The sequence below is a fragment of the Chanos chanos genome, chromosome 6 (genome assembly GCF_902362185.1).
Source record: "Chanos chanos chromosome 6, fChaCha1.1, whole genome shotgun sequence".
Lineage (NCBI taxonomy): Eukaryota > Metazoa > Chordata > Actinopteri > Gonorynchiformes > Chanidae > Chanos > Chanos chanos.
The window spans coordinates 14,720,675-14,748,514 of NC_044500.1; the positions used below are offsets into that span (position 1 = coordinate 14,720,675).

At 40.1% G+C, this 27,840-nt stretch overlaps 2 protein-coding genes across 2 annotated transcripts in view; both read right to left on the bottom strand.

The window, feature by feature from the left end:
* The window catches only part of zbtb16b (zinc finger and BTB domain containing 16b), a 36,007-nt gene extending 35,768 nt beyond the window's left edge, over positions 1 to 239 (bottom strand). The window contains exon 1 of the mRNA XM_030777798.1: positions 165 to 239. The gene's annotated coding sequence lies outside the window, so the exon portion shown is untranslated. The remainder of the gene's footprint in view (positions 1 to 164) is intronic.
* A 3,865-nt stretch (positions 240 to 4,104) lies between these two features.
* ncam1b (neural cell adhesion molecule 1b) overlaps positions 4,105 to 27,840 on the bottom strand; it is an 81,741-nt gene continuing 58,005 nt past the window's right edge. Inside the window, exons 3-25 of the mRNA XM_030778086.1 lie at positions 27,381 to 27,455; positions 26,642 to 26,851; positions 26,196 to 26,339; positions 25,684 to 25,821; positions 25,451 to 25,568; positions 24,553 to 24,713; positions 24,252 to 24,394; positions 24,022 to 24,045; positions 19,284 to 19,313; positions 17,064 to 17,214; positions 16,076 to 16,263; positions 15,744 to 15,840; positions 15,311 to 15,481; positions 14,924 to 15,052; positions 14,525 to 14,539; positions 14,199 to 14,231; positions 13,323 to 13,325; positions 10,940 to 11,064; positions 10,556 to 10,739; positions 6,961 to 7,165; positions 6,439 to 6,555; positions 4,512 to 5,150; positions 4,105 to 4,332 (exon numbers count right to left, since the gene is read on the bottom strand). Coding sequence (XP_030633946.1) covers positions 4,218 to 4,332; positions 4,512 to 5,150; positions 6,439 to 6,555; positions 6,961 to 7,165; positions 10,556 to 10,739; positions 10,940 to 11,064; positions 13,323 to 13,325; positions 14,199 to 14,231; positions 14,525 to 14,539; positions 14,924 to 15,052; positions 15,311 to 15,481; positions 15,744 to 15,840; positions 16,076 to 16,263; positions 17,064 to 17,214; positions 19,284 to 19,313; positions 24,022 to 24,045; positions 24,252 to 24,394; positions 24,553 to 24,713; positions 25,451 to 25,568; positions 25,684 to 25,821; positions 26,196 to 26,339; positions 26,642 to 26,851; positions 27,381 to 27,455 — 3,215 coding nt within the window. The 3' untranslated portion in view covers positions 4,105 to 4,217. The remainder of the gene's footprint in view (positions 4,333 to 4,511; positions 5,151 to 6,438; positions 6,556 to 6,960; positions 7,166 to 10,555; positions 10,740 to 10,939; positions 11,065 to 13,322; positions 13,326 to 14,198; positions 14,232 to 14,524; positions 14,540 to 14,923; positions 15,053 to 15,310; positions 15,482 to 15,743; positions 15,841 to 16,075; positions 16,264 to 17,063; positions 17,215 to 19,283; positions 19,314 to 24,021; positions 24,046 to 24,251; positions 24,395 to 24,552; positions 24,714 to 25,450; positions 25,569 to 25,683; positions 25,822 to 26,195; positions 26,340 to 26,641; positions 26,852 to 27,380; positions 27,456 to 27,840) is intronic.

A 27,840-nucleotide genomic window follows, 5' to 3' on the forward strand; every position in this document is an offset into this window, starting at 1 on the left:
GGCTCCTCTTTCATTGCAGATATTTAAAGAGAAAAAAAACAACAACAACGTGTTTTCCTGATAATCACATCACTCTGAGGGAGCGTTCAGAAACAATTCACAGTCCAGGTATGACAAGACAGTCACGTAGGCAAAGGTGAAACCTGCGACTTATGAAGACTTACCTTGGGTTTCACGCTGCTCAACAGTTGCTTTTCTCAAGGCATCAGCTTTGTAAGATACTACGTTTCACAGTACCCGCTTCTCACGAACTAACCCCTCTAGCCTTTCGGGTTCGCAAATCATCACAGTGGTGACGTCAAAGCATTGACTCACTCTTTTCTTGAGAGCTCACTGAGGACGACACTGTGAAAGGGAGACATCTATGGGACTGCTGTCACAATAGGTACGAGTCTAAGTGAAACTGGTTTAGCGCTAACGAGAAACTAGTTACAGGCTCACAATGGTAACAATGAGTCTGTCAGTCTCATTAAAAAAAAAGTTTAAATAAATGTATGTATTTGTTTTCCTTTTGTGCAACAATGTTTTAGCACATAGCAGCATGCCACCTACATGAGGTCAATAATTAAAAAAGTCATGCACGAAAAATCAAAACACTAAATCTTTCTATAAATAATTTTCAAAGCATTGTAATCCTTGGGTATGGAGGGTTTACTGCTTTTCATAGAGCTTAGTGAGACAGTGACTGTAGTCTGAGTGGGATGAATGAGCACAAACCCTCGAAGCAAGCCCCCTGCTGCTGTTTTTCAACACGGCAAAAAGACTACGTTGAAATGCCTTTGACAATCCACTCAGCTTGAAGTGTCCTTCAATGAACGCGAGTTTAGTTATTCAGTAAAATGGCAAAACAGAGGCAATACGGATAACTCAACAGATTATCGCTGGAACTACAATGAAGCCTTTTCAACGAAATTCTTCGGGAAAATAAGTTCCACTGGTTACAACCACTACATACTTTAAATGCACTTAAGTGTTTTCAATACAATTAAGCACTGTAAAACAACAACAACAACAGCAACAACAACAAACTCAAAAATTTAAGACAGTCTGATGCATGGCCTTCTGGATTTTCAAAGAAATTTTATTATCAAAAAGGACTGTGTTTGGGTTGCCTTTAAAAATCTCAGTGGTTCAGAGCAGATTCAGAGAAACTCTGTGGCAAATATCACAGCACATTTCAGTTTTTGTCCTCTGATGTACAATTCAGTTCAACCCACCTCACCAAGGCAGAGTAGTGCTGTTTCTTCCTATTGTCCTTGAAAAGCCCACTCCTCTGTACTGTTTAACCACTTGACTGATCACAAACAACAAAGTAATCACATTACAGAGTTCCTGGGAAAGACAGACAACTATCCACAGGGACTTCATCAGCAATACCTCAGAAACCACAGGTCGTTTTCTGTATGGCCCTGAAGGCAAAGGATCCCTTAGCCATTAGGAAAGTCAGTGAAATCTGTGTTTAACTTACCAACTTGTATTTTAATCACTGTAAAAACATGAAATACATCCATTTGAGCATTATTTGCGTTGAAAATATGTTCGCTCCATATTCTTTTCTTGATTCAGTTCTCATTGCATTCAGGTGTTTTATTTTAATAGCACACAATTGTGCCTCCTGCTGGCTAAAACAACACAATGACAAAGAAGTTACAGAGGTCAGGGGTACAGGCAGTCTGCGTTTTGTTTATGGTCCAAAATAGACTGTAAGACAATGACTTTGCAGAAAAAGTGTTTACAGGTACAGTACCTATCACTGACAAATCTGGATGTTTGAAAAACATCAAACCCTAAGAATAAAAGTCTTCATTCTCCACTATGGGGCAATGATTTGATTATATAGTGTACAGTATGGATATATTTGATTTAAAGAGCCTATTTTTTTAGTTTTAAGTTTGTGTTTTTATATATGTTCATATCTGTACCTGCTAACATTCCTAATCTCTCTTATACCAATTACTGAAGGCAGGCAAGACATTCTCTTAATAGAGCAACACCCACCCCATGGTTCCATACAGGTAAAAGAAATTACATTTTAAAAATCAGGCCATAGTCTGTTACAAGAGGTTGAAAAATTGTGTTTTAATTTGTTTAATAATGGGGTTAGTATGCAGAATTAACATATTCAAAGATGGAACAGGACTGATAACAGCATTTGAACAGGTATACAAAACAGAGATAATATGGAAAGATTGGTATGGTTTAGCAACAAAATTCAAAGTGGAGATATGGCGATTACAACAAGGCTTCCCCTAAACATCATCCATACATACAGAGACGATTTAACTTGAACTGAGCGATGAAAAAAAAAAAAAAAAAAAAAGTAACTGCCATTACTTCGATCTTTCATCTCTACATCTTCAGACTACCAAAATCCATTTATTGCATAAACTAGGCAGGTAAAAGCACTTTTAAAGCCATTTTGTTACCAAAAAAAAAAAAAAAGAGAGAGAGACCTCAAAAGTAGAGAGCCTTCATCAGCCAAAAACAGAAGAGAAGAGAACAAAACAAAACCAAACAAACCAGACGTGAGTTTTTGTTTTAGCCAAAAAGTGTTTCAACAATGTTACGTATGACGTATTCTTTCAATGTGTAGCATATGGAAGCACACCTGTCATTCAACATTTGGAAACGGTACGTCCTCAAATACACAACAGAATGATATATTCCCTTGACAAGTGATGAGTTGATTGGCATCAAATATCACATATGTTTGGTCCAGAGAGATTTTTTTTTTTCTTCAAATGTTCAATGGGCAGACACATTCCCATTTACATAACCCTTACCAGACCCAAAAACGTCAGCTATTTTACATAAAGCGTAACGACCAGCACTTAAAACACCCAACACTAACCATCCCAGCGTAATCTTCTCTTGGCAACCCCAGCACTGAGTATACATACAAAACTGCTAGCAGTGTTGGCTGCCATCTACAATATGCCTTAGACATAGCAATAGGCAAGCAGTCATGCAATGAGTGACAGATTAAGAACACTTTAAAGAGTTACATACAGTAAGTGGCTCATACACTCCACTTAGACAAGTCGATGTTATCATTGTATAGCATGTTATATAAAAGGACAATCAGCTAAATCTTTCACCACCAAGCTATGCAGATATACTCAAAACTTATGACAAAGAACAATTTAGTAACACTATCACAGTGCACAAGCTTGCAGTCAACGGTGTAAAACAAAACAAAACAAAACAAACAAAAAAGATTTTTTTTTTAAGGAAATACACGGTACAAAAATGGTCTGAGAGATTTTTTCTTTTACTTTAAAATACAAGCTGCAGAACCGTCCTTTAAATAATGAGCTAAAATAATGTTAAAGTTTCAAATATTAGAGAGTTTAAGAATAAAAAAATAGACAATGATAATATCTAATAGAACAATTTTTTTTTGTAAATGAACAGGATACACTGGAATCCTTCCTAAACATTCAATTAAATAATCTTGTGGTCATTACCATAAAATGGTGTAACAAAGGCTGTGCGATGACCATCCTGTCTACCTCACTAATGTTGGTGTTGACATGACATCTCTAGGACCCAAATATCTCCGTCTACCTTTGAACGTCAATCTATGTGATAAACCAGCAACAGAGTATGCTGGTAAACATCTAAGAGTAAAAATACATTTAAAACAAAACAAAACAAAAAAAAAAATCAGGCTTTGTAAATCGAACAAGAAAAGCTGTTTAACACTCCTAGGCCTCAAACGATGCTTCAAGATAAAAAAATAGGAGAACTCATTTACAATTCAGAAATGTAACAGAATGTAATCTGGAAATAATAAAATAATCTGTGCAGAAAACGTCAACTAAAATATAATTCTCCTGAATAATCAAATGCCCTGTTCTGTGACTAACCTCATGAAAAATATAACGATCAAAGATTTTGAACACTCTATGAAACTTCGGTTTCAAAAGATCGGCTTCCGATGATCTCTTTTTTAAATGACTCAAAATTACTTCCTTACAGAGATAGAAAAACATCTCAAGTTTTCTTCAATAAACTCAAACAACTGATAAAATGGAAAAAGGATGTACATTAAATAGAGCCGGGATTCTAAAAATCTATTATCACACTTTTTTTTTTTTCCTTCTTCTTTTTTTTGAAGATGTATTAAGGGCACTGGAAAAAAGAATCTCCATGATATTCTGATGCTGCCATTATTTTACTTTTTTTTTTTTTTTTCCCCCACTGCATTTTACAGTTCATGCCTTGCTCTCGGTAGAATTTGTCTGGACGACTTCATTTGGTGCCGCCTCACTCTGGACTTTCTTTAACTCTGCATCTCCAGATTTACTCTTCTCTTCAGCTGCAGTCTTCCTAAAATGGAGAAAGTTCCGTTACATATAAACAGCGGCAAACGGGGGAGCGAAAGTGACAAACGCAATTCAACAGTTTAACCACAGACAGGTATGGAAAACGTGCAGAAAAAATGAAAACTCGTGGCCAAAAACGCATAAAATCACACACTGAGAGAACATCTAGAGAGAGATCCATACTCGTTCTGCGCTGCAGCGGATGGGCCACTGGAGGCAGCGGTGCCCACGGCTTCTGACACATCCTTGGAGAGATCTGTGTCTGAAGCCTGGGGGGTTTCTGCATCTATCTGAGGCTTGTGATTCACTGAAGGGGTGGGAGTGTTACTTTTTGGGGGTGTGGGTTCTGTTACAGGTTGGGCAGGGCTCTGCACAGAGGCGGCAGACGCTTCCGCCTTCGCAGGGGCGGGGATCTGCTTGTCTTGTAACAGGTCTGCTATAGGGGCGGCAGAGGAAGGGGCTGAGGCCGCGGGAGCGACTGCTTCAGGTTTGCTTTGCGTTTCTGATGGATTAACTACCGTCACCTTTGCTTCTGCTGGTACGGAATCGCTCAGATCCACTAGAGGAGCCTCTTTGGGCATAAGGTCAGACGAGGGTTGGGAGGAGGAATCCGGGGGTTGGGAGCTGGGTTTGGGGGTGCTGGAGTCGGGGACAGAGACGGGTCTGGTGTCAGGAGCGGGTGCTGTGATGCTGGAGGTGAGGGTGGTTGTCTCACTAGCGGGACTGCTCTGGCTAATCTCAAAGGTCTCGGTGACAGGGTCAGAGTTAGTGGCCACAGAAAGAGGTAAGTCCACTACTGTGGTGGCAGCATCAGCTGCTTGCCTGTGAGAACAGGGAGAGAACAAAGACAAAGATATAGAATGTAACACAAAGGGGAGACATTAGGTGGACAGGGGTGTGTGGGATGTTTCACTACATGCAGTCACTACAGCTAAGGCTAAGGGGTGAAGCTATGCAGTCTATAGCATACATGTTGCTGGAGTTAAATCCAAACATGTATGCCATTTACAGACACAAGGGGGAGCTCTAGTTCTAAATTCACAAAATATGAACAAAGGAGTGGGTTTTCCAGTGTAAAGACAAAAAGTGCATTGGCTGCCTTTTGATTTCCATGATTTCTGACAGAAAGTTCTCAAAATACAGTCAGTAAAAGTCAAAATATTTCATATTGAGATTTGAGTTTAAAAAAAAAAACGTGACACACCACCTTTAACAACATCAAGAGATTACAGAAACTAACTATAACCAGCATGGCTGCATGATTTGGAGCAAATCATACAATTATGTGCAATTAACTTGTTGGATATTGTGATGGTGGTATAAGATGCAATGAAAACATTTTTTGATGAACACTCCTTATTCAATACCTTACGGCTGTATTCTAACTGATGCTTTCTTGTGTTCCCATTTTAGTAGCCAGCACTGCCTGACACGTTTTGCACAAAACCTGTGTTAGTGAACAGGTTTCTCTTTTATAACCAAAGGACTGACATATAATGGATGTTCTTCCCTTTTTTGGCACCCTTTCTGGTACCAAATATGCGACTGCTTCTCCACATTCTCAGTCTCAGCTGTTTCTTCGGGACAACTCGTTTTAGTGGTTCGTCGCTCAACTGTTTCACATGGCTTGTGTTCCTCTTTACAGCTCTCTGCCTCTCTGCTCATCCTACTCTAATTATGTCTCTGTGCACACAAGTCCACGCACTGCAGACTCGTGTGGAGGTTCTGCTAGAATGATGAGACTATTCCTCTACTCTCTGTCAACTTCTCAAGCTCTCTCCAATATAGCAGCCTTTTGCAATATGTTTATCATGGAAACTCATGATGCGACGACGATAAAAGTATGACTGCAGCCCTAATAACCACTACAGCAAAAGAAATATTAAAGGCTTGCGTCAGTGCAAGAGTCATAATAATCAGAGAGAAAATTAAAGCAGAAAAAGTAAAAGGAGAGGAAGAGTAGCACTTTTGAATGAGATCAGTGTAACTCATCAGCATGGCATCACTGGGGTGTCTGGTTGGCATGAGTCCATGAAGGTGACGCAGACTGCACGGCACATGTGCTGTAGGTTCAGTGCTGTTGCCTCCAAACAACAGAAGGGGTACTCACTCCGGCTCAGTTAGGGGTGTGGTCTCGTTAGGCTCCGGATGCCCCACTCCATCGTGATTGGCTGTGTGCTCCTCATCTGTCTTCATCTCCACAATAGGATCTTTAGACTCGCCCTTGCTGTATGCAGTTGGACAGTGAGGCATTAGAGAGTCGACAACATGCATCTGTTGTCATTACAAAGCACTTAAGTCTTATTTTATGAGCTCATCACAGTGAAAAAAAAAAAAATAAAATAAACAGATCTCTGTCCTCCCTGGAAGTCCACAGTACAGTCCCAATATGTAATATTGCTCATACAAAACAGATGCACAGAAAAGCAGACAGTGCCATCACACAATAAATGTATTATATAACAAAATGGAAGAAATATCAAGCTGATATAAAGCTACTAAATAAATTTTCAGATAGACATGGTTAGAAATAAAACAAAAACAAGCTCTCTAAAGACTAGCACATGTGTTTGGTGTAAACTATTATAAAAGAATGAAACAGACAGCTGGTAGAGAATTAAAGGACACTCACAGGTAGGCAGCCTTGCCTGCCTCTATGTCTTTGCCTTTGCTGCCTGGCCCTGCTTTGCCACAGATATTGACAGCGATGCACATGAGCAAGCCGCACTTGTTGAGGAAGTAACAGGTAACGTCCACGGCAACCAGAAGCAGGACAAACACAACGATGAGTATGCCCACAATGAACCCTGTGTTGAGGCCTGTGCCTTCTCCAACAGAGAAAGGGAGACAGGCCAATCAGTGACCCATTAAAGAAATCACACCACTCACTATTACACACATAGCAACAGTAATGCAAGCATGAATAAGTTTTCATCATGTGACTACCTCCACTACCACAGCGTAAAACTCGACTGAACAAACTGGCTGGAGTTAAAGTAGACTTTAACAGGAGCTAACATAACATATATATATATATATGTGTGTGTATAAGTTCTGGCAGGAAACAGCGTCTTTGTTTAGGTGTTACTTTGTTACTTTTGGTGGTACTTTTGACATAATTTCAAAAGATGATAACATTCAAATGCTTTAAGGTAACCCCTTCGTTCCAACCAAAGCTGGAACAGCCTGTTTCCTGGTAGTCAAAAATAAAGAAATAAATGTACAATAAATCAATCAATCAATAAATAAATGAAATAAAGAATTACTTACCTACCATCATTACCATGAAAAAAAGGGCGAATAAGCTGTCAGCCAGCAGTAACAGACAAATACACAAGCTACACGCGGGGTTTTGAGATAGTGCCTTCTGTAGGCCAGGTATTTTACAATGAGCACAGTGTAGAGTGCTGTCATAAATGATGTCGGTGGCTCATTCATGACAGCGGTTGTGTACGCATGTCCTTGGGGACAGTGATGGAAAATTACTGGACTGTTGGGGGAGGCCTGTGCTGTTAAATGCTGTTTCTGAAAAACACATTTGGCTTTTTCCATTTAAAAAACAATAGAGTAATTAGAAGAACTAATTTAGATAAAGCTGTTGTTTTGAAGTTGAAAATGTAGCTTTTTTTTTTTTTGTGATGGAATGGGGAATTAAATGTCTTTTATCTGTAATTTTGGACTCAATATATTTAAACATGGTTGATACAAAGAAAAGACTGTGAGAGACACAGTAATATCAAAAACAAATTTAATCACTTTAAATATTCAAACAATTGCCCAGATGGTGACAACTGTACATATGTATAAACACATGGTTGGTACTCACTGCAGCAAATTGCTTGTAGAAGAACAGTCCAATAAATCTTAAATTTCAAATAAACGATACAATGATGATGTGTTACAAAGTAGTAACTTGGTTTTAAATGGACGGTAAAAATATTTATGTACATCAGCCAAAATGTCCTCCATTGTAAACTACGTATAGCAATTCTTCCTAACTCAAATTTGTAATGCATGTCTTACGACTGTACCTGAGCTAAATGGGATGAGTTGCTTCAAAAGCTGATTATTAAATTAATACTACTACCTTAATAAGTAGTAAAAACAGTTTGTTACTGATAAATAAAAATCTCTAGGGCTCCCTCTGACATGTTACTGCACGAATCATGCTGAATTTTATTAACGCACCACTTACAAAAAAAAAAAGAAAATAAAAGAGAGCCAGCCAGGGCTTAGGTGTCCTCAACATGAGGACCATATTCTGGTATCAGATTAACAGCACCACTATCAGTGAGATTATGAGAGAGACTAATGTGTACGTTACAGAGGGGCAGCCAAGGGTGACTGGGCAGTTCAAAACACACATCAATGTCCCGAAACAGAGATAAACATAGAGTCAAATATAAAAGAGAGAAGAGTGTATTCCCCCCAAAATCATGTGTGAGTGTGTGTGTTTGTTTGTGATGATCCATCCGTATCCAAAAGACCAAGCACAATGACAAAGGAGAACAAAGAGAGACAGAGAGAGAGTGGGCAGAAGGGGAATGGGGAGAGAGAAAGAAAGAGAGAGAGAGAAAGCATGAAAGAGAAAGAGAGGGAGAGAGAGAGAGAGAGAGAGAGAGAGAGAGAGAGAAGAAAGAAAAAAATATGTCAAAAATACAGAAACAAAATTTGACATACACAGAAGGAAAAGAATGGTTAACTGATGAAAAACAGAGAAAGGAGAGGAAGCTGCAGGCAGAGGGAGAGTGAATGAGGGTGGTTAACCGGCCTTGGATAAGCTCTGTGAGTGGTTTAGGAGGGGACAGGAGGGCCACCTTAGTTCATGTAGAAACGGGCAGTAAAAACAAGACAACTCCCTTGACTAAAAACTATCATCTACCTCAGAAGCACAAAATACTACGCTAAGTATTCTTGAGGAGACGACAGTCATGACAGTATGAAAATGTTTTAATATTAATGAATCTTATGTTCCTGTCCACTGAGTCAGCTTTTTAATGTTGTCAAGGGATATGTCTACTTTGGTAGAACATACTTTGGCTGAACACATTAGCTGTCAACATCACTATTAATCAATATGTTAATAAAACATTTTGAAGCACTTCACAGTCATCTTGAAAGCATATTCATCTTCAAAAATAGCCTCTTTGATATACTGATTTATCTTTATTTAGTAACCAGTCAATATTTCCTTCATATCCATTTCCATCAGTATATTTTGACCAACATTTGAAAAATTGTGTGGCAAAGCTAAGAAAAAAGGGAGAAGTTTTAGTGTGGGTTTGAAAAAAAAAAAAAAAAAGAAAAAATGATTTTCTCAAATAAAAGCCTCTATTAGACACTCAGCGCTTGTTTCACTGTGAAACTCTCTCTCTCTCTCTCGCTGGCAAGCTGCTTGTGAAACAGCAGGAGATGAAAGCCGTTCTGTACCGAGAGGTGTGGGAGCGAGACAAACAGGCTTTGGATGTCATCCACTCAGAGCCTGCTGAGCCTGGGAGAGCGGTGTTCCAACCCTCCCATGGCCGCTGGCCTGTCTCTGAGCGTTAATGATACGCACCAGCCCTGTGCCATGTAGCACCAGATGACTGTTACGTCTCAGTAAAACGCTCACTTCCAGCTGTGTCCCCAGCACGCTTAACTGATGCCTGTACTTCCTAACTCTGTCTAAAAAGCTAAATTTCATTGAGAATTATGATAGCAAAAAAAAAAAAAAAGAAACACGATTTCAAACACTGTCAAAATGACAAGGGAAGGGGTGACTGATCTACTGCCCTAATTCCTCAAATGACGGCAATTTAGTTAAGCACAAAGCGTTACAGTCCATAAACAACATGTAAACAAGCAACATCATGAGCTGTAATAACGTCAAAGCTGTCTTAAAAAAACTTTTCAGCAACAGTGAGTCAAGTGAGAAACTGACCACTTTAAAAAAAAAAAAAAAAAAAAAAGTAAAACAGACGTATAATGTAAGATACTGTGTGTTTCTGCGTGGGCTTAAAACTGTGAAACCAGCTGACAGTGAAAGCGTCATTTGGTCTTGCTTCACAGAGTGCTGTTCCTTACAGTGACTCACCTTAAAAATGTGGTGTGGGTTGGTGCCAAATGAAAGAAGAAAAAAAGAAGATATGATTCTTATTGCGATTCCAGATTTTTGTGTTATTACAGCTCTGAGTCACCTGTTTGTTGGAGAGTGTTAGTTAAGAGCAGAGAGAGGAAGGAGGGAGGTTTACCTGGGGTCACTGCAGGCTCTGAGGAGGTTCTGAAAGTGAGGGTTCCTGGCTGGGACTTGCCCTGCTGGTTCTCTGCCACCACATAGACTTCATACTCAGTGTCCCAGTCCAGGCCATGAAGCTGCACATAGTCACTCGCGCTTGGCAAACGGATCTCTGGCTTCCAGTCCATTGCTTTCTTCTGCATACACACATACACACACACACACACACACACACACACACACACACAAACAAACAAAAAGTTTTGTGGACTTTTCCCATTGACACCCCTAGTAAGCCAAACACATTAAATGGATTTTGGTATTATGTACCCAAACCGATAATGGATAAAGCAGGCTTAAGAATACATATTTATGTGTCTAGTACAATAATACTTACAGCTTTGTACCGGACCAAATAGTGTGTGATGGGGGATCCTCCATCATCCTGCCTGATCCAGTTGACTTTGAACGCATTTCCTTCAGACTGCAGAGCTCCCTCCAGTTTAGGGGCATTAGGCTCCCCTACAAACGACCCAACAGTAATAGTGTGGTGAACCATCTGGTAAAAAAACTACACTAACAAAGACGAAATAATCCCACGATGAAAAAGAAAGACAATCTCTTATTTAATTAATATTGAAACTCTTCTGATCTCTGCCTCTTGGTGACAACGATTCCTTTCTTCTTTTTCAAGAGCAATTAATATGTATGTTCATCTGGGTAAATTAAATAATTATGTTCAACAAAGTGCTTCAGTTGCAACCCAATCAGTCCGACGTCTTTTGATAATAAAATCTGAACAGAGATATGTGAAAAATGGATTGGAACACTTTATATCTCTTGTTCAAGTGGATGTGGAAACTGTGATCTTTGGGTGTCTCATGTTGCGTTGGTGTGTTTATGTATGGATGTCACGTGTGTGTTGGTGGAAGAGAGAGAGAAGGAGAGAGAGAAACACAGAGAGAGAAAGAGAGAGAGAGAGAGAGAGAGAGAGAGAGAGAGCGGTGTGGCCTCTGTACGACTGCCATAATCCATTTCGGCTTAATGACCAGTGCATGCTCATTTGATTCACTACATTGGTTGGACACCACTGAATGACATTTAGCGACGTTACCGGCGCCCTCAGGGAAAAGCTATGCTTGTAAAGTGGACTGAAAAATGAAGGGCTTTAACTCACATTAATACAGTAATTAGCTATGCTTGTAAAGGAGATAGCCCCTCTCACTCATCCGTATCACATAGACACACAAGTGAGCACTCCTAAAAACTACTATGTGAGGGATAAAACCATCTTCTTCATTTTTTGGACCCAAATATATTAACAGTCATTAACTTTAGTACTTGTGCACTGTTTTCCATCTTAATATGAGGTTTAGAATCTGGTCTCTGGGGGTTCTCCAGTATAAAAAGCAGTGACATTCCTATCTTCCAAAGCGGCACATAACAGAACAGTCTGTCTAATTCAGTGAAGGGTGGACACATTTGAGAGACATGTCTTCAAACAAAGACTCTATGTGACAGACAAACTGAACAGAAGTTCCATTTGGAGAATGAACAGATTCCGAGAAATGACCATATTCATGTTTCAGTATGATGGAAACACAGCTGTGGCAGTGTCAGGAGGGCAGTTCTTAGCGAGCTGCCCTCATAAGCACAAACAGGCATCTTTTTTATAATTTCTCAAAATTTTCGACATCTTTTAACAAATTTTCATTGCATTAGAACACGTTTAGTCGTGAGTATAACCGTACATACTCATAAAACCGTACGGACAGTGATGTTTCTTGGTTGAAACGATGCTAGACAGCATTTAAAGGAGCCAGGATCACTAATCCTGCCAAATGATAAATTCCATTCACTGCATTACTGTCAACGCTATACATCCTCAATATCAAAATACAACACAGTGTTGATGATCCATCTGAGCTGTCAAACTCAATTTTTGGTTTCCTGTGAACATTAATTCAGCTTACAGATTTCAACAGATACATGACATGCACGGAAGATTGATAAAATAGAAAAACATCCAAATGCACAGCAGCAGCTAATAACTAATCAAATTTATCTGTATGACAAACTCTAAGAATAATAAAAGGATAATAATAATTTAAAAAAATAAAAAAAAGCTGAGAGCAAAATGGTTGCATGTTGTTTGTTAAAGCTGTGAAGAAAACCATGCACTCAATTGAGAATGATGACTGAGATCAACCACTCGCCCCGTCACAAATTACATTAAGCGATTTTCTTTTCTGAAACACTTACTTCCCCTGGTTGGGTTTTTAAAATGGAGTCTACAGCGGGAGGGATTTGTAGAAGCGCGCGATGAGAAGGCATCAGCGCGGAGCATCTTAAAATTCCTACTTGTCAAAATGTTTTCAGTCAACACGAAAACGTCAGAATCATCTACCCAGCAGTCCCGGTCTCAGGGGACGCTCCTGTTCAGCTCAGAAACCTTTGTTCTTGATTCGCTGCTTTTTGGGAGGACAGTTTTTTAGATTTTCTTCCTCACGCACCATCTCAGCGTTGTCTGAAAATTATGTTTTTTGTAACTAGAGCGGAGTGGTTGCTCAGGGGAAATGTTATTCAATGTACAGATGAAATAGATGGGTTTGTTTTATTTATTTATTTATTTTAAATTTTTTATTTTTTTTTAATGAATGTAGATCAAAAGTATGACTGCTAAATGCTTCGTCTCGGCGTTAGTAAATGAGCAATTATCCAGAAGTAATGCACGCCTAATCCTTTACATGAGAACGACGGAATCAGAGCCAAATGTTTACCTTCTGTTCATCAGAGTGGACGACATCACCAGCACCATGCAAGCCACATGACAAAGTCACACGATATGCACGCACATGATTGGTTGAAAGGAAATTGGAAGAGATCACATGAAAAATACCAAAAAATAGAGAGGATGTAAACATGGACAAGAAGTTCCAGAAGAGGAGTTAAGACTCAGTTACACACATGAACAAAGTGGAGAAACACTGAAAACGATTTGACAACATCGAACACAAAAGCAGGGACACAATTAACAGGATTTCCTCTGAAACATATGCATTATCGGCTGAATTTTATGCATACTGTAATGTAGAAATGTTATCTGTCAGACAATAAAGAAATACATGGATGATTATCTTGATGTTTGACAGACCATGCGTATGTGCAGAATTCTCCTGAAAGGTATAGTGCTCAGCACAGAGGAAACTCTGAAGTATTTTTGTCAATGCTTTAACCGTGGGGAAAACATGCTTGAGATCTCCTCATGGCACGTGCAAAGTACATCACAAGAGAGGATACGAGATGCTACTGCATCTAACCATCTCAAGTTTCTCAGCTTCAAATACTTGGCGATGGTGAGTTACCAGTATTTGAAAACTAAGCAACTGAATACGACCCGAAATATTTTCAAAGCCGTGCTATGGATAAAGCAAGCTCGAAAGGCTGACTTTATGTAAGCAATAGCTCAGGAGACTAAATACATGTAATGTAATATTTTAAAAAAACGCTTTAACCTTGGTCACAGCTCCTAAACAACTTCCACGAAAATGCTGCAATCTTATTCTAGGGTTTTTTTTTAGACTATTCTACTACAAAGTGTAATTCCAGATCACAGAGACAATCACTACATAACCTACAAGCACTAAATAACAAACCTGTTTCCACCGTGAAAAAATGAAAAATGCCATCTACGGAACAGGTAAAACAAGAGGTATGGTATAAAAGAAAAGGCAAACAGTCGGTGTAGAAATGCTATGACTGAAGCTAACATAACTGTTACAGCTGAACAGCTGATTTAAAAAAATGACTGAACAACAGTTGTGGAAAAACTCTGGAATCCAAACAGGTAGGAATCTCTTTGGAGAAAAATAAACTACAGAACCAACTACAGTTCTATATAATAAATGTATCTACGGTGAACAGGACAGACTAATGGGGAGTAAGGCCAGATTTAGACACTAGCTATATGATAAGCACTTACTTTCATATGAATAACCTGAGTGATCCGTTTGAAAAAATACAAATAGAGAGCAAATAAGGATGAAGATCAACAAAAACAACCACAACAATAGTTAAAGAGAGAAAGTCAGGGGTGCCTTACTCATATCCATACTCATATCTAACGTGAGCTGAATTCTTACTGTTCATATGGTCACAACTGAAATGGGTGCTCCTATGTGTTACACTAAGACATCAGTTAAGGAAGAAAAAGTGGTGTGAATAAAAACAACATGTATGGACTGATACATCAGCAACCACCAGAGGGCGTAAGAGAGTGAGGACAAAGTGTGACACTCCCCTCTTAAAACAGAGGATGTTGAAAGGACTGACTCGCTGTATAGAGGGTATTAACTGTTAGGAGAAGAGGTGAGGCACTCACGGACGGGTCGCGTTTTGAAGACAGCTGGAAGGCTTCCCTCCCCTTCGCCTTTGCCGTTGATGGCGTACATCTTAACTTCATAATCAGTTTCGGGTTTTAGTCCAGAGATGGTGATCGCATTCACTCCCTCTGAGGAAACCATTCAAAACAAGTCCCATCATGATCTGGATCAATGAAGATTAATTAGTGAGAAAAAAAAAAAACAGCCTATCCTAAGAGTGAATATTGTCTCTCTAGAACATCACAGTAATATGGTCAACACATCACCCCTCTAGAACCTTCTGAATTTGCCCGTTTTAGGTGAACCCTTATGGAATAAAGGATTAAAATGCTTGTTTGTCAACACATTGCTGTTGATTGAGGAGTGGGCCCTTCCTGTGGGCTTACCCTCTCTGACTTCATAAATTCGTTGCATCCAGTTGCCTCGCCCCACAGTTCTCCACTCAGCTCGGTATCTGAGAACAGGGACCCCCCCAGAGGCTTCAGGCTCCTCATACGACACTTGTGCAGTACTGGAGTACGGTTCTACCTGAATTATGGACGGCGCTGAAGGCACATCTACAGAACAGAACAGTTCTCTCAGAGAACAATGCAGGTATTTAAATGAATCCATTATGCAATTCTTCAGAGTACTGATATAAAAAGGAATCATCTAGAAACCAGAGTTATTTTAACTTATTTGAACAGTTATGGCTCTTTATGATCATTTTGTTCTGCAGATGGATTGAAAATGCAATAATGGCATTACTTCAAGTGCTTAAGTGATTTTTTTTATTGCAATGAAGAGTACACGAGATAAGGTCCTTCAAAGGAAACTGACCAGCCTGAATGAGGAGGAACTCCTTGGACTCCGTCCCAATCTCATTAGAGGCAGTGCAGTTGTAACTCCCAAAGTCATTTTGGGATTCCGGGTTTATCTGTGTGTGCGAGATCAGACAACTGGGGTTACAACCTCTCCTGGCAGCTGTTTGTATGTGTTCCTCCATTAGGAGGGCATCTATATTTACTTTTCAGAATGTGCTTCTCCTAACTAAATTATTGATGAGGAGGCAGAGTGAGTTCTGTGGCAACACAGCCCCGTCCATGGACCAAATGCTTATTAAGATTTAATGCCTTCACAAAAGCGCTCGTTTGTGTGGGTTAAGACACTACCTGAAGGTAACTAGCAGAGGGTGTATTGAAGATCTTGATGTTGGTTGTGTTAGCGCTGGGTAGCTGGATCCCGTCCCGCAGCCAAAAAATGGAAACGTCACTGGGGTGAGCCAGAACTTCACAGCTAAGGTTAGCTGCATTGCCCTCCCATGTGTAGACTGTCACGGGGCCTTGAATTTTAGGGGCATCTGTGAAGGAAGAAAAGCAAAAGGAGATTTCAAATTGAGAGCCCGTTTAACTGACCTCTTAACACCTGTGATTATTTTAGAACAGTTGCAATAAAACAATGTTCTTGATATTTTAAAACAGTTCCAATAAAATAATGACCTTGATATTCTAGAACAGTTTCAATAGAACAATGACCTTGATATTCTAGAACAGTTTCAATAAAACAATGACCTTGATATTCTAGAACAGTTTGAATAAAGAAATGCCCTAGATCTGTTGAAGTTACGTTTAAATGATAAAAAAAACAGAAGTTAGTGTAAATAAAGTTTCTAACAGCATTCTGTGTGGTTGAGCAAACCTAGATCAGATGTTTAAAGTTTACAGAGTTGGCACGCTGTTTAACACATCTGTTTGTCCTCCTAAGTAAAACCAGCCTTTCACGCTTCAGCACCTTCAACAACACACTCCTGAGCGGCATGCAGAGGAGCTTAGGAGCCCCAACGCCGGCGTGATGGACACGCTGAGTCTGCACTCCTCTCCGGACTGTTTTCTAAAGCGGACAAGCTGTCACTCACACTGCATCCCACTGAGACAGCGCTATTACGGGTATTCAATTTATCAGGAGTTTTGATGGCATCATTCATTATGAGCTGCAGTGTTTTGAAGGGAACTTTTTTTCATAACATTTATAATAATTCGACAGAGAGAACAGAGCAATCTGGGAACAGAGACTGCTCCTAGTTGTTGGTCAACAGCATGCAGTAACTGTCCATCATTATGCATTGACAGATGTTGATTCTGGGATGAAGGTAGGTCTTACAGAGGACTTCCAGGTACATGTGCTGAGAGGTTTCTCCGATGGCGTTGCGGGCAGCGCAGAGATACTGGCCAGCGTCAGTGTACTGGGCCATCTTCAGCGTGAGGGAGGACACACGAGCATCGCTTCGCACCAGCACATTGCCGTCTTGACTCTACGAGAAGTTAACACAAACAAGGAGCATAAAACACCAACAAGACATCATCATAATTCTCCCACTAATGTTTCTGGTGAATGAGCATTAATATACAATAAGGCAATAAAAAAAGAACTATTGATCACACTCTTTTTCGTTTTTTGGGGGGAGGGGGGGGTGTTTGTGGGCAGTTATGAGTAGCATTTCTTCCCACTAATAGTGTAATGTCTCAGCCTCCACGCACAGAGAGATGATTTAAAAGTTGTGGAACATTTAATTGCTTCGTGTTTAATATGCATGTGAATAAAGAATAGGAGCCCACAGAGGTAAGCTAGAGGCTAGAGACAAAAGGGCCGAGGAAGAGGAACGGGATATAAATAACAGGCTTTTATGTGTTGAAGCCTTGGAAAAGAAGATGTGAGGAAAGCACATCAATAATGCAGAGTGATGTGATGAGGACTCAGCGAGTACCGTCCATAGACAAGACACTTCTGTTAACATGGCACAGCTGATAGACAAAACTTAACAAGTCAAAGCTGTGTGCATGTGTGTGTTTTTTTTTTTTTTCGGGGGGGGGGGGGGGGGGGGGGGGGGTCATGGGGGGTTAATTTTGTATTCCACTTAGCTTAGTGAATTTTTGACGTCCTCATCTGAATTCCATACAGGGCACGTTATTCCAACAAAGCCTAAATCTTTCATAACAGGGCTGTTTAAATTCACCAAAAAAAGAGGGTCTAATTCTAAGACTCAGGTTGACAAGTGGAAGAAATATTTAGAGCTAAAAAAGAGGAGTCTGCTCCATTGTGCCACACAGGGGTTCAACACACAACAATCTCTCCCACATACTTTCACAGAATAGACTAAAGACAGACATAAAATGTACAAAACATTATAAAGCTTTGAAATTCAAAGAGTTTCATCGTGCTCACACTCTTGTTCAAAGGGCTTCATCCAATTCAAAAACCCGTAAAAATCTCCAGCCAAACTTTTCCTCACATCTCTATATCAAGTGATGTAATTATTAGTGATACCCCCACACAGCCACTTAGTTTGCAAATGAATTCAATAGAAGCAGCATGTCTGGGACATTAATTATGCCCATGGAGTCCCAGAACTGAATCATGCTTACATAATGTAGGGCCCTTTCAACCAAACATCAGTCTCAGCAAACCAAGGCTGACTGGGCTAATTCAATCTCTACCTAATGGGAGCACTGAGTGCTGTTTAGCCAGCCTCCTGCTGTTCTCAACCATTCGCCTCTGACTTGTCTTCTGTTGAAATAGCCAGGGCATGACCCTATATCTCTGTCCATATTTGGAAGTCTGCAGACATTTCTTCATGGTATTAGCGTCACAGGACAACTCATTATCACTCCAACGGTCTACGCTGACGAAGAACAGTGCTATACATTTCAACCGGTCCATTCAGATAGAAGTATCTTCTTCTATTAGATAAAGTTCTTTTCATTCTTTTGCAATGTGAGAACAGTGAATCATTAAAATTTCAAAAACATAGTTTTCAGCACAGAGGCCCGTTTAATAATGCACGCTAACCACTCGTTGTTCCAAAGGCTGGAGAGTGTTATTTCGAGAGAAGAAAAAAATAACAGGAGAAAAAAGCAGGAGAGAAAGGAAAATACATTTGTACATTACATTCATACAGAAAAACACGAAAAATATCAAAGACATGCAAGAGTAAAATGTCAGGAGTTCGTAAACGGTGGGCCAGGCTGTTCCTATGCACGGTAAATTGTATTGTGATTGATTTTATGATGGACCTTTACCACTCTAAATAAATTACATTATAAGAAAAATGAGAGAACAGAATGGAGGTGTGCAGTTCATTGACCTTGGTATCACAGAGCAGAGCACTGACGTCAGTATGCCCTCAGTATCTCTCGAGAGGTTTTGGATTGATAATTCGAGTAAGAAACACTGATGAACAAAGCATTCAAGACTTTTTTTTTTTTCTCAGTGCAAAATGAATGGGAGACAAATCCATCAGCATATATGGAACCATCTGTTTTTAATAGAGCCCATGCCTACTCAGATGTGAGTTTATGAAATCAGGGGGACAGGAAGCTATACCTTGTGCTGTTCGGGCCGAGTCCAAGAGGCCTGCAAAGAACAGAGACAGAACACAACAAAAAAAAGCAAAGAAATCCCTTAGATGGAATCCTCAATAACTTTTAGGATATGCATTGCACGAAAATATGTTCTTTTTTTTTTTTACTGAGCTTTTTTCCCCTTATCCTGCATTCTAAAATATTCAAATACTGTACTGCTTAAATTGGAGTTGCTGTTTCATAATGATGAGAATGCCTATCTCAATGTGTGAATACTAAAGGCGCCTTAAGTGTGTTTTGCATGGTACTACAAACTTCATTCAATATTTAATTAACAGAAAGAACAACATCTAACTTTTTTTTTGCCATAACTTTCATTTCATTTGAAAAAGCCAATAAAGCAGAACTAAAAATAACTCTGGAATTGAAAGGGGTTGTCAAACACATCACTTTTTATTAAGGAGAAAGAAAATATGGGAGGAAAATGAAAAGTACTCTTAACGGCCTGTTCTTCAATACCCGTTACAGTTTCATTCTTTCACTGAATGTTATTGCCTTAACTGATGGGACTAAAGGGTTTAAGGCCTGATGAGTATACATCAAACATGCAGGTGGTCTCTATGGACTTCATTCACGAGGTTACAATTCACAATGAAGAAATGTCTCTGTGCATGCCTGGCAATGTGATAGCGCGGCCACTAAAGTTATGAAATGTGATGGACGATAAGGCAAATGTTAAGACGCATGATGACAAGACAACACAAACAAGACCGCTTTCCAACAAACCTGTTCTTAAAAAAAAAAAAACTCTCACTCTCTCTGTATTCACGTTGTGTGTTCACTCTATTCTTAGCAAGCATCTGTGGCTATTTGCATAGGTGCTAAGCTAGCACTGAGCACATCAGATTTTATATAACAAACTCCTGGCAGGGCTGAAGTAAAGTCATTTGATGTTCAGGAAAGGGGGAAAAAATAAAAAATAAACAAAACAAAACAAAAAAAAACCGCTTACTCGCTTGTTACAGTGATGGGAAGCTTAAGTTGTTGTTCCTTCTCCTGTCATTTGGCTAACTGCCTCTCAGGGGAGCAGGATACTCCACATGATCAATGGCTTGTTCTCTACGCTGGCATTTAAAATTATAAATTAAGATTAATAGCTCCTGACATCAAAAACACCTAATAGCCCCTTGTGAACACTCATCTGTCCACACGCATTTCCAAGGTCAATTGAACAGCTCGCGCAAAATAACGAGAAGTGACATGCGCAAAGTACAATTCCCACACCAAACCGTGTTAATGTGGGTGAATTCTGCCATCAAGTATATAGCACAAGTATATAGCACAAGTAAACCTGGGTAATTAATGTCAAAGAGATCTCAGAGACTAACAGGGCAGCAGTACAAACACAGCTTGGCTCGGTGGCAAAGGCACACTTACTATGATCAGCTGGTCTCCCTGTCCATATGGCACTGATACAGTATTAATGGGATTTGCAGAGTTCTCAATAATGCACAAGACATCTGCATGAATCTGCACGATCTGACTGGACTTTAAGGGCACCGTAAGGACATCTTCTTTATGCGAAAGTACAATTACAAAAACACACGGTCACACAGAGGCATCTGGATTAAGATAATGAAGGTTCCATTAAAAGGTCATTTCAAATCTGAACCATACAGGATGGCTAATGAAGGGCGTAGTGCTCTGTCTCAACCAGCTATACAAAACCAAACCGAGAGAGACGTCGAAGTAAAATGATGTAATTCTCGTTTACAGACACCGGCATGATCAACACAGGTAATGGATTTACATAAAGGTGCTGCATGTTTTGTGAAAGGAAAAAAAAAAAATCAATACACTCAGGTTCTTGCATGCAAAATAGAGCCGCCGAGATATGAAAGCAGTCCTTTCTATGGGAACACTGAGCGATTCAACCCAACTCAAACTGTCCGTTTTGAAAGATCTGGATCAATAACTCTATTCGAATGGGATCAGCCCTGTCATAGCTCTGAGGAAATGGTAGACCTCGCTCAGTGAATAGGCCTCTATTCACTGTAGTGTTACTGGCACGAACAGACAGGGTAATCTATGATGGCACCACCACTAGACAAGGACATAACTGAGTATTGTGCCTGCAGAGAACAAGGACTCTACTTTACTGCCACTTGCCAAAGGAGGAGATTTGTAGGACAAGATTCTCCTCCTCTTCTGAAAACACTACTCAGCTATTTATATCTTTTGGAGCCCAACCACCCTTTTTATTGCTTGTTTCTCCCGTTGCTCTGACCCCCGCCCCCCCCCCCCCCCCCCCCCCCCCCCCTCCTTTTTTTTCCTCACTATTTTTAATGCCTTGCCTGGGCAAGTTAATTTGTTTCTCAATGATTCATGAAAAAATGTCACCGGAAAAGAACGGCTGAGTTCGATCCCTGTCTTTCAGGCCCAGAATGTTTAGTTCTTGTCCATGATCTACTCTATGCGTTTTACTGCTTCAGCTCTATCTCCCATCAGTGGCTTTATCATGTACTAATCTGTCTGGTATACTGGTAAGTAGGCCTGGGGAGAAAATATACATGACATGGGATGAATTTCATTGTTCTATTGGCTGAACTAAGACAAATGAAACTGGCTAGACATGAGCTAAACGTCACAGAGGTAGAGGAAATAATCTCTTTGAAACATGGTGCAAGCAACCCATCTTTGACGTTTGTCATAAATTCAAGGGCGCAGCGTAGTTCTTCATAGTAACAATACTTCATAGGGGTACGAAGGGGAAAACGTATGTGTCATGCTTACACGTCTGTCTTAATGACACTCTGGATATAGGCAAATTTTCTAAGAGAGAATGACCTCATAAAAAAAACATGAATAACATCACAGTAGATCTGCTGGACACAATCTCCCTCACTTACGAAACAAACGTACAACAGAAAACTGGGCGTATGACTACTTCCACGCAAAGCTCAGCATTAATCAATGTGGACGTGAACGGAGGCTACGATCAAATCTCACGTCAAGTCTCAACTCGTGTACGCAAGTTTTCGAGGCGTCGACTTGCGGTGCAGCATAGTAAATTTGGCAGAGTCGGACACTTGTTACTAGACCATATATTCTGACTGGAATCTAAGCATATGCAGCCACATATTCATCACTTAAAAATATGTAGCCTATGGCAAAATATTATTTTGTAAAGGCCTTCCTCGACTATGTGTCATATATCCCTAACATAAATAGGTATTTTCAAATTGTTTTCACTTAACGGGGTTAACAGTTTTTGGTGTAAGATAAATTTGTCTTTCATTTTGAGATAGCCGACTTGTTAGGCTAGGCTACTGGTGACATAATTACAAGCAATTAAAAGCAATGGGGAGGCTAACTGATTTGCAACGCGATTGGTTCAGTTGGACTTATTATGCACCTCCATGTTGTAAACTCTTGGGGCGCGGTCTCTAAACCAAGGATATTTAGGGATGCGATATTTAAATAACAGTTGTTCTCAGCTGCCACATTTTCCCACACCCGATCATTCTTACACTGTGAACAGGACTGCATGCTTACACGTTTACCCATCTCATAAAACCCTTCTCATGTAGTCCACAACAAAGTCCAGCCTCAGTCACAGCGGTCTGTGCTTAGCACTGCTGGAATGGCAGAGACCGTACAGGAATGATTCAAAAATAGAGATTCAAAAATAATTAGCAGCAATATGGCCACTTGTGTTTGCCAGTTAACCCCTCCATTCTTTCATCTTAAACTGAAACCCAGAAGCAGCCCCACTAGCAGATGTAGGTGGTCTCCTGACTTAAGTCACTTTGAGAATGCTTTAGGCTTTAGACATAGTGGAGCTTACATGAGCTGCTAATTATTTTTTCCTAATGCTGAGTTGTACTATATGACACTCCAAACAAGCCAACGGAGATGAAGACATTCCAACAGTTCTTCATATCAGTGTTTCACATATCCAGTCCTGCAGACGAACAGCACAGGTTTTCTTCCAGCACTGCATTAACGCACCAGATTAAGTTATATGCCAATTTGGCGATAATTAGATAAGTTGACTAAAGTGTGTTAGAGCTATGCTGACAGTAAAATTAGCAGTCCCGTGAGACCTTGAGATGGCAGATGGGAAACACTGCTCTATATGAAGACGGTCTGAATAGAGGAAGAGCGATGACCATGAAGATGAATGTGTAATGTGAAGGGACATTTAACATGGGTGACCAGTCCTACTAGAGCATGGTAATAGCTTACTCATGCTCTTACAGGGACCCTGTGATGATGGCCTTGTGGAAAGAAAACATCATGAGTAATGAGTAACTCATGTGCTCTTTCTGTCTCTCTCTCTCTTTTTTTTGGGGGGGGGGGTTGGTTTGTTTTTACATTTTCCTTTCACCTCATCAACAAAGGTGCGAGGAAAAAAAAAACAAAAAAAAAAAAACGGGGGTGCTTTGTTTTCGTATACATTCTTTTGCATCATCACTTATCCTTTTGAGGACTGTTGCAACTACAGGAATGCTTTGATCATCATGCAACTTTTTGAATTTGATAATCCCTGACAAGATCAGAGCTTTCAGATATATAAAGGAAACAGATTTTCAACAGCAAGCAGTAAATGAGCAAACATCTATAAGTCAATTCAAACTGCATACAAAGCAGAGATCAAATCTGAAATGCAACAAAGAGATTTGAAGATTTTGGCCTTGTTGTGTTACCATACCTGACTTTTTTTTTCTTGTTTGTTTTTTGTTTTTTAAAACTCATACCTGATAAATCCTCTTTAGATGCTCCTGCAGACAAAAGAAATATTGTAGGCATGAAACAACCAGAGGCAGCTGCAACCTCATTGAATCCGCATGCTAATTTTGAATCCCTGTTTACGGGAAGAAATACTGGCCATCACAGATGACATGCAACTATCCCAGCCCAGAGACCTAATGGTTCAAAGGGCATCCACGTTGTTGACCTTTCTGGTGACGTGGTTCTTTCTTTGTACCTGTTCTCCTTCAGTGAATGTCCGGGTCCCAAAACTCCAAGTGATGCTGGGCGTAGGGTCACCGGTAGCTTCACAGGTTAACCTAATCTGCTCCTCCATCTCAGTCGTGCTGGCGTTCTCTAAAAACGTGATTTGCGGCCGCACTGAAAAGACGTAAACGGAGCATAAGGGGAGGGTAATGGGATTAAAAGGACGAGGCTCCATGTGGTGTTACTGAGCTAAACGGTCAGCCTTGTCACCATGACTTTCAACGTTAACTAAAACGTGTTGGCGAGATTTAAGGCGCTTCATCATTTCTTACCAAACACTTTGAGACTAAGCTCTTCTTCCCTTTGTCCCGCTTTATTCTCCGCGATACAGGTGTAATCTCCCTCATCCAATTTCTTCACATCCATTATAGTCATTTCTGAGCCGTCTTCATTGAAGCTATACTTATCTCCCTTTTTCAGGGGAACGTTATTCCTGTGGGAGGGTGGGAAGAAAAAACAAGGCTGAAGTTTCAGAACCAATCACGTTCAGTAGCACTGGAATATAAGGGGTACGAAAGGTATGTAATTCGCTTTTTTGTGTACCAGAGTGATTCAATTTTTGTCCTATTCAAGAGTTTGATTTAGAAGCTGAACTATGTCTATTTTTCCAATCCATTTAATATCTGAGAAAATATCACAAAACAACTCCCTTTCAAATGCTTTTAAAATCTGAGACAACTACTCTTGGAAAACCATTTGAGTTTTGAGAATGACAAAGACCCTTCTAAAACAAGGTCAAATGCGCAGTAAATATACGACAAACCCTGTCAGGAGAGTAATCTTGAAACAAATAACAGACCGCCTCAGTCACCCATTCCTCTCCTAGACCAGTGAATAGACTGAGGATAACACTTTGGTGTCCAGAGGGAGAGTTGTCTAGTCCCAGTTCCTTTGAAAGCAGAGAGGCTGGAGCTTTGCTCTAGCTCCTCAACTCCTTTGAAAAAGCTTCAAAGTACTACTGGTTCTCTCTGCTGCCTGCCATGTCTTCCACAAAGCTACTTCTTTTTTATTCAAAGGACCTCCGATGCAGCTTTGATGTTCTAATCTAAATACATAGGAACGCCGGCGAAAAGGTTTTGTACCACATAAATGACTGTATGTTTTAGGAGCATGTGTCATCTATGATTAAGTATGTGAGAACCGAAACAGAGGAACTGAGCGCCAGCCTACCGTTTCCAGGTCACAGTTGGTTCAGGAAAACCATCTGCATCACAAGCCAGCACTGCTGAATTCCCCATGTCGGCAGTGGCATTCACCTCCGCCTGAGGGATTCTGATGGTAGGAAGCACTGAAATGGGAAAACAATAAATACATACATAAATAAATCTATAATACTTATTAATTCTGTGACATACACTGCAGAAAGGCTTGTTCGGATAATCAGAGAGAACCCTGGGGCTCACCGTTCACAACAACGTTGATGACTCGGAAATCAATCTCGCCCCTTGTCATGATGCGACCCTCACATGTGTAAAGGCCTTCGTCAGTCTTTCTGATACCTCGGATCTGCAAGTGGTTGTTGCTCAGGATCCTGAAACGAACTTAAGAAAACAAACTGAATTACAATCTCAATTTCTTCTCAGGTTACCCATGTACTGTCTGACTACAAAAGGCAAAAAGAAACCAACACCAAAACACTGCTCCAGTCATTGCAGAGACAAAGTCAAGTCAAAATCTGCTTCTATAATTTGTTCAGAGATGTGAAAAAAAAAGTCTTCTGCCATTCCAAGCATTCATTAATCATGACACATGCTCCTACGGTTTGGAAACAAACATGATTGAAAAAGCAAGCCAGTATTTGAAAGCTTAAACAAATAGCTTCTGGATGCAGGTGACTAGAAAATAACATGGCATAAAAACTGTTACATTCTGACTCAAACTGGCACAAACGCATTTCACCTTCTGTGTTTCTTACCATCTTTTTCCAACTGAATCCTGGCATTTTTGTACTTCCAGATGACAGTAGGTGGAGGTAAGCTGACGACATCACATATGATGTTAGCATTTCCTCCTTCGTTAAATTCTTGTGGCGTTGGTGCATTTTTGAATGTTATCTTTTCTAGAGAACAACCGAACAAAAGTTTTATTTGGAGTTAAAATGGAGACCACTGATCACTAACCTCAGAGAAACGGCGTCATTACCCTACAATCTTTGCAGACAATAAAATTTCGTGGGATAAGAAAAGATAACCAAGGAAAAGGTATTAAGAGTAAAAAATTGTTTGAAAAAAATCTTCAGAAAGTTGTCAAATGTGATATTATATCATCATAATCAGGTGCTTCATGTCACAAAGATGTCATATGTCAAATAGTTAACGTATGTATAAACAGTGAAGGTGAGTGAGCGAATCAGGAGCTTACGGTATATTTTCACGCTGACCGTAGCCTCAGCCTCTTCGTCACCGCTGCTGGCCACACACTTATACGTTCCAGCATTATTGATGTTAGCGTTGTAGATGGTAAGCGTGGAGGATGTCTCCACAAGGCGAACAACGGTGATATCCGGTCTGTTGGGTTCAATCTTTTCTCCAGTCGGAGTGAACCAGTCAATTTCTTTTGCTCCACCAACAACTAAAACAGCAGTAAAACACAATTTTAAGCTTGAGAGACTAGCTAAATGATAGACAAATCTCAAATTTGTCTTTTTTTCTACCTTAGTCATTAAACATTACACAACACTAGAGGGTACTGAAACCACATTTTTTCCTATAAGAAGCACATTACACACAAAGTCTCTTCATTTTTCTCTGAAAGTACAATCCTTGCGCAAAACCAGAATGCAGTCTGTGTCACCTAAGAGTGGAGCAAAAAAACCCCTCAGAAGTCTAGACCATTACCTAACTCACTGAACTGGAGTTGGAAGATTAAGCAATGATCCAGTGACCAGAGCAATTACCAGGGCTGAGGCTCCATATCTTTGAGTTTGTCTCCAAATAAAGCCTTTGAGAGACTACCAGTAAAACCATTTAGGCCGCACCCTGAGCTGCACTGAGGGGGACAGAAAGGTGAAATAGTTTTTTTTTTCTCTCTCTCTCTCTCTCTCTGATGAGAAAATCTACTCGGTTCTTTAAACAAAGCGCACAGTTCAGCAACGACCTACCTTCACACAAAAAGAACTTGGATTCCCCGACGCTGATCTCGCCTTGTGCAGGAGTAATGTTTACTTGCAGGGAAACTGGGGGGGAAAAAAGGAAAAACACTTTACAGGATGTTCTGTAGCGTAAAAGGTTAAGATTCCATACAAAAAGCCTATTATTAACAGACATTCCAGAACTTTCCTACTGTATTTTTTTTTTTCTCCCAGATGCATTATTTAAGAGCTTGGGGAGTCTCTTAAAGCACTTTCCATTAATTTCACAGCGGCAGCTGACCTCAACACTTTTATAGCAATGCAAAAAAGTAACGATGGAAACCCTTCTCTCATAACCAATATTGATAAACAGCAGGATTTGTCCAACAGTTCTGACCAAAGCACAAATTAGCAGTAAACACATCCTAGGCCAAGAAATTCCACTGCATTTTTCAGCGATGGGTTCTTAGATCTGTGTATGTGTACCAAA